Raw genomic sequence first — 6,840 nt, forward strand, 5'->3', positions numbered from 1 at the left:
CACAGGTTATAACAGCTTTTGTCAAAATAATATTCAAAAAAAGGTAGCTTTTTTTCTTGCCAGTGGTAGCTCAGAGGCAATATAAAAACAGAAACTAAACTTCATGTTACTTTCTATAGCTATCTCTCCAATCCCAGGGAGAAAAGCAACCAACCAACCAAACCAAACAAATCCCAAAAAACCAAAACAAAAAAACAGTTGAACAAAATAATTTTGAATTATCAATGTGTGTTGATACTAATATTGCAAAGTCATGATTTCAAAGTAAAGTCAGCTCTACAGAGAGCTGACACACAGAAGGAAATAACTTTATATTATTTTCAGGCATTAAAAGAAAATAAGCATGGCAAAATGATCATATGCCAGTGCAATGGAAGACTGGAGGAGATACTACAACCACTATAACTATGATGTATGGGATCTGATCATACTTTTAAAGATACTGATACATTCAAATCAGTATTTCACATACATTCCAATAGTCAGAAGGTTGTGTATAATGCTATCTTATTGCAGAATAATGCAGAATAATACAAGTGTTCACTCATTCAGTATGAAATAATTTTACAAGAAGTAGTAATGCAGCTTTTTCAATATCCTATTGTTGCATTTTTGGACTTTACTAAGTGAGTAAATCACAGCTGCCATGATGAAATGGATAAGGAATAAGCAGTAATGAAAAGCAGTCTTCATAAAAACCTGTGGAAAGAATAGCTCTGGTGGGGTGTACGTACTGCCTGTACAGCTCCATCCCTCTGCCAGCCCTGGACTCTGCCACTGCTGCTGTGCAGTGAATGAAGTCTTGTGGATGCATAGTCATGAGCCCAGCTGTCCACAATGTGAGCCCCTACAGGGGATACAATGGTCACACGGCCTTCTCCACACATCTCTCTTGCACACACATGTGATGGCATTTGCTTCCACTAGTAAGATACTGCCTGTATACTTGCTTTGTTTTACCATGGGCACACACTGCTCTCTCCTCCTGATGTCAGGGGATCTGAGAGCTGGCATAAATAGATTTGTTGAGAGGAGCCAGGTCTCCCTTATGTGCCAGACAGCAGTGCTATGGCATGTTCCTGACACTTGCAATTTTGCAAAGATCTTCTCCTTACAGAACACACATTAATTCAAAAAGCCTCCACCTATAACTAAAACTTCACCAGTGTGCAGAAATCTAAGCTGCTTCCCTGAGCATCCACAGCTATGAACACTGTTTATATCATCCAGCATATGCACAGACTTCATGCAAACCTTATTTCATTAAGTAGTTTGCCTTCCTTTTCATAATCTTCCCTTTATTATCTTCCTTTTTGCATTTTCTACTCCACAGGAAAAGAGGAAGCATTGTTTACAACAGCTGCATGCCGGTATTCATACATATGTCCTGATAAGATGATAATGCAGTTAATATAGCACAAAGTAAAACTGTCAGGCATCTGAAGAGATAACTATCTATAACCACAATGAGAGAAAGGTAAAGAGATGCACAGAAGTGTAACAGGAAGAAAACACCATTAAGAGAAGGAAACCACATATGAAGGGAAATTCCTGTCAGTCATTACAATTAGAAATAGATACACAGAAAAAATGCAAAGTTATTGCTCAAAAAAATTGAAATTAAACTTTAAGCATCACTTCATTAAAAACTGGGCCTAGAAATGTAGTTAGCACAACATCAAAGCTATGATGACAATATTGAAATACACAGTTTATCACCTAGTAGCACACAAGTGAAGATCCTGATGGAAAGCAAAGCCAGAAGCACCATCAATCTGTAACTCCACTCCATGCCCTGCACCTTGTGCCACGTCTCTCAGCTAATTGTGTCCTGAAGAACCACCTTTATAATTAACATCTAATTACTTCAGTCTCCTCCCCAGAGCCCCCTGGCATGGCCACCATGGCACAGCACAAGCCAGCCTGTGCAGACTACACAACACAGCTGGGAGGGGGGCACCTTGGCAGAGCTCCCAGTGGTTCTGGAAAGCCACAGTGCTTCTCTCCTGCGAACTTCTGTTTTCTGGGAAGGCAAAGTACTCAGGGCATATTGCTCAGACACAAGAGACCAGTGTTGCAACCTCCAGATCTCCCAGGTACTTGACAAAACATCCTGCACATCTGATGAGCCAACCACCTCCCGACCAGCTGTCCCCACTACAGCCCATAATACCCAAGCCTACTCTCTATCTTTAACAAATGTATAGTTGCTCTTTGTGCAGTTATATATCTGAGCATGTAGAGATGTAGATACCAGCTGCTGAATTTTTGCTACATTACGTAGTGTTGATCATTACAGATACTTGCAGCAGCACATAACTTGCACATCAGAGCTGCCTTTGGTTGCAGCACTGTATTAATAACACTTGCAGGCTAACTCAGTTTTGTACAATTTGCATTACAGTAATGCATTACAGTATTTGCATGGAACTATAAGGGATTTCAGGAGAATTGTAGAGGTCACTAAAATAAGAAATCGTGTACCTCTCGTGGGGCACAGATTATAGTTTCACAAGGCTGAAGGAGGAGGTTGCTGTCCCATCTTTTATGAGACTGAAGGAAACATCCTCACAAGAGTATTTTGGTGTTGCCCCACTAATTTCATTGCTGCACAGTACACTCCTTCCATAAAAGCTGGTACCAGGTACCACTATCAATGCCTCCTGTCTCAGTCAACAGACCAGTTACACCTACTCTCTGCTATCGTTTAATGATTTATGTAATTGTATACATGCGTGAGAACTTCCTTTAGTCTTAGGCTCGTTTAAACCACTCAAGACTGTAAAGTACTGCTTACACTTCACATGAAAGTTGAATTCAGGACAGTCCACTTTAATCTGTTCTTGGCTCTGAGCACTGATTAGGCCCCAAGCAAAGAGCGGAAATATGTTTCTTGGCTGTAAAATGAAGAAATCTGCATTTGCTAAGAGAAAAATATAAAAATGTCTAATAAAGCACCCACACTTGATATGTTCTGTGCATCAAGGCAACTGCCTTAAAGGCAGTTTCTGTTATCACAGCTGCCAGAGTTGTTTATTCTCTTGCTTCTCCATGTTACTTCTGTCAAAGTCCTAGACAGACACCAGTTGCTGAGTGCGGGTTAAGCAGAAAAACAGGCTGTGCAGAAACTCCTGTATCTTAAGTGCAAAAATGAATACTTGCAGAGGTCTGAGGCCCCCATAGTGCTTACTTCGGTCTAAGCTCTGGTCACACTGCCAGCCCACAGCCTCTCATGACACAGTAACAAAGGCCAAACTCTGCTAGATACCGCCTGTACAAGGAAGCATATTCCAGGAATGCTGCAGCTGAATTTGAACTTCCCTTATCAGGAACAATGAAACTGAGAGCAAGCAGCTTCCTTGCTCAAGTGGAAATGACCACTTTTCAGCAAGTGCTACTGTCAATCACTGCAAGCCAGCCCAGAGGAAATGCAATTGTGATAACTGAGTGGTTTTAGTGCCTATAAAGGAAGTGAGTAGTTTAGCTTTCTTGCTCTGCGGAGAGGGGATTATTACTGTGCCATTTTAATGTCAGGTCCTGGAGCACACGCATAGTTTGTGCACAAAATGGGGTGATGTTTTCCCTTTTAACATAGGGCCAAATCAACCCACCCGTATTAACTTTTCATGACAGAATCTCTAAAAAAGGCCACACCATCCTTAAATTGTTTTGGACTTAATTTGGTGTTGTCATGCAATTAGGTTTTGCAAAATTGGCTTCTGGACTGACAGCTTCTATTGTTACAGCATATGGCAATCAGAGAGCAGCTTGTGGCAGATGTGATGTTTATTCACCATTTGCTAGTTTTAGATTTAATGATGTCATTCTAATCAAAGCAAATGTTAGATGTGTTTGACATCTAAGGAGTTTTGCAGCCCCCCCATCATGTTTAAGCCACTTCTGTCAAGTGGAAACACGTCAACTCTGAATGCATCTAAGTCATATTTAAGAATCAATGATGCAATTTACTGGAGGTCTGTATTCCAAAAATCCATGTTTCTAACATGCATTGTGTTCCTCCAGCAGACTACAAAGACCTCCTATTACAATAAGTGAGCTCATTAGGCATGCGACTCCTTCGTCTTGCAAGCTGTTGCGATAAGCAGCTGTTGCAAGAGGGTAAAAGGTTGAATTATCAACTTGGACAGCACAGCACTTCATTCAGCCAGCCCAGGAAAGTATTTGAGCAATAACTCCATTACTGGAGTTAGATCTTTGACTACAGCACACAAGCAAAACATCAGCGGTATTTCAGTGACATGCTTCCCCACCCAGCAAGCAAGACACTCCCAGAAATTAATTGTCAAAAATTTATTATGAAAGCTTCAATAGCAGCAAATATTTCAATAAAAGTTATTGCAGTATTAAAACAGATCTGCAGGGACCCAAGAGGCCTGTTGAAGTCTGTCTGCTTTGGAATATCTGCATTTGTCTTAATAACCAATCCCCAATACTCCATAAATATTGATACTTTCTCCTGTGTTTTGCAGACAGCGCCAACAGTTCCTAATTACAGTACTCTAATCAGTCCTTCTGGAAAGTTTTGGCCCACTTCCCTCAACTTTCCCTCTCCCTCCTGAAACAGCTCCACACAGCCAAACTTGCAATACTTCTTTCAGTTCCATGGTATGTCACAGCCTCTCCACGGTTGCAGCCTACTGAGGCTCACTGGTGAGGTGAGCTGTTTTCCTCTTTCTCCTCTGTAAGAGCCCACTGCATGCCAGTCTGAGGGACTTTAATCCAGTCTCTTGACCAGGCTAATCCATGGAATCAGCAGCTTGTTGCACATTTTGGTGAACGCACAGCACGTTGAGAATGCAACAAAGGTTTCAGCTTTCCCAGTGAACTAGGTGACATCACTCAGGCAGGGTGATAGTTGGCACCCAGTCATTGACATTCCTGCTCTCTTCGCAAAACAAGTTCAGCTTCTCCAGAGCTGGGTCCTTCCAGCCTTCTTCATTCGGGTTCTGCAAAAAAGAAAAAAGTTGCACACTATGAGTGCTGCCCGCCAGCTGAGGTCATCATAATATTTACAGAAGCATTAGCTTAGGACTGGAAGCACTTCCAGACAGTTTCTGTCCTGACACAGACAAGACAGGAAGCAGAGATGCTGCCCTTGCGGACGGCGGAGGAAATCCAGTTACGAGAAGTTCTGCCTCCTCCTCCTACTACTACTACTCAGCTGACTCGCTGCGTGCCAAGCGCTCTGTCTGTGCCCAGCAGAGGACTCGACCACCCGCAGCGGAGCAGGGGCCGCGCCCGCCGCTCGGGCAGCACGGGGCAGTGCAGGGGCAGGGCGCGGGCCGCCCGGGACACCCACCGTGATGAGGATGCAGTGCAGATCGTGCGGCTCCCCCGAGTCCTCGCTGGGCCCCACGATGGCCGCCAGCTTGGCCACGTCGTTCACCCGCACGATGTCGATGTCGTTCTCGCAGCAAAAGGCTTGGATCAGAGTGAAATGGATCTGCAAGGCGATGTCCCCCTCGTCCTCCTGGTCCGCGGCCAGCACGCAGAACGCGACGTTGTCGGGATCGCTGTAAGAGGGGAGCAGCCTGATGAATCCCGCGGTCGGCGCCGGCCGCCCCGCAGCCCCGCCGGGCTGACTTACACACTCCCCCCGGCCCCGCCACCATACTTACACATTCATCAGCTTGGCCGACTCGTAGACGCCGGCGGTGAGGCAGCCTCGGCGCTGCGCTGACACCAGCAGCTCGTGGAGGGCCGTGCCGGCGCCCTGCATCCTGCGGGCCGGGAAAAGACACAGGGTCAGCGCGGTGCCGCCACCACAACCACCGCCGCCCCAAAACCGCCCGCTACCCGTTTTCCTCGGATCTCCATTGCCCACCCGCACGTACCAGTCGTGGCTCGCAGGCAAGGGCTGCTGTCGGTGGAGCTCCTCCAGAGTCATAGCAGTTAGTCCGCACGGCCCCGCGGCTCCCTCAGCTCTCGCTCTGCGCACGCCGTGAGCGCACTGAAGCGGCTGCTGCCCGGTGTGCGCTACTTATAGCCCTCGCGGGCGCCTCCTGGCCTCCCATTCGCCAGCGGGGGAGAAAGGGGCGGCTTTATTATGCTAATCGGCGCGCGCCGGAGAGGAAGTTCGGGGCGGGGGGGGGGAGGGCCGAGAAAGAGTGGCTCGTGCCGGGAGGCCACGTGGGGCGGGCGGCGGGCGCGCAGGCACGAGCCAGCAGCCGGCGGTGCCGGGCCCCGTCAGCGGTGCCGGGCCGGAGCCGGCGGTACCGGCGGTGCCGGCGGTGCGCTTGTACGCGCGTCCGCTCCCTGCACACCGCTCGCCGGTAGGCACTGGCAGCTAGTAGGGCGATTTGCGTCCGAGACTTGGAACGGGAAATCTGTACAGTGCGGGAGAAAACAAAATTAAAAAACGAAAATAAACGAAAGGTTTTATTAATATGGTTTCTGCAAATGTGAGCTCCGCGAAGGGATAGCCCTGTAGCCAGGGCTGAGGGCAGCTCTCCAGAGAAGGGCCTGGGGCTGCACTGGGCAGTCACCTGGTGATGCTCGGCAGTGGCCCGGCGGCAGCAAATCCCCCTGCGCCTGTCTGTAGGCACAGGAGCAGGGCCAGCCGCCGAGGCAGGTGACAATCCCCCCTGCCCAGCGCTCACGGGACAGCAGCAATGCCGCCTGTCCGGTTCGGGCACCCCCAGCCGGGAAACAGCCGAGAAACTGCAGCAAGGGCAGGTGGGGCACCGAGGGGTCCGGGGCTGGGCGCTGTCCTGCCCTGCAGGCTCAGGGACCAGGGCCAGCTCAGCCCGGGGAAGGCAAACTGCAGCCCCCAAAACCTGTGGGAGTGATCATTTGGAAGATAACGCCAGGGTCTGCACA

General features: G+C 48.1%; 1 protein-coding gene across 1 annotated transcript; it reads right to left on the reverse strand.

Moving 5' to 3' along the window:
• Positions 1–4,296: 4,296 nt before the first annotated feature.
• GADD45G (growth arrest and DNA damage inducible gamma) lies at positions 4,297–6,008 on the reverse strand. Its single transcript, XM_054652257.2, has 4 exons — positions 5,856–6,008; positions 5,640–5,741; positions 5,321–5,534; positions 4,297–4,967 (listed from the first exon to the last, which is right to left on the reverse strand). Exons 1-4 carry the CDS (start codon positions 5,906–5,908, stop codon positions 4,857–4,859), a joined length of 480 nt encoding a protein of 159 aa, XP_054508232.1. The 5' UTR covers positions 5,909–6,008; the 3' UTR covers positions 4,297–4,856.
• Between the last annotated feature and the right edge of the window lie 832 nt (positions 6,009–6,840).

This window comes from Agelaius phoeniceus, chromosome Z (genome assembly GCF_051311805.1).
Source record: "Agelaius phoeniceus isolate bAgePho1 chromosome Z, bAgePho1.hap1, whole genome shotgun sequence".
In the NCBI taxonomy this organism is placed as follows: Eukaryota; Metazoa; Chordata; class Aves; order Passeriformes; family Icteridae; genus Agelaius; species Agelaius phoeniceus.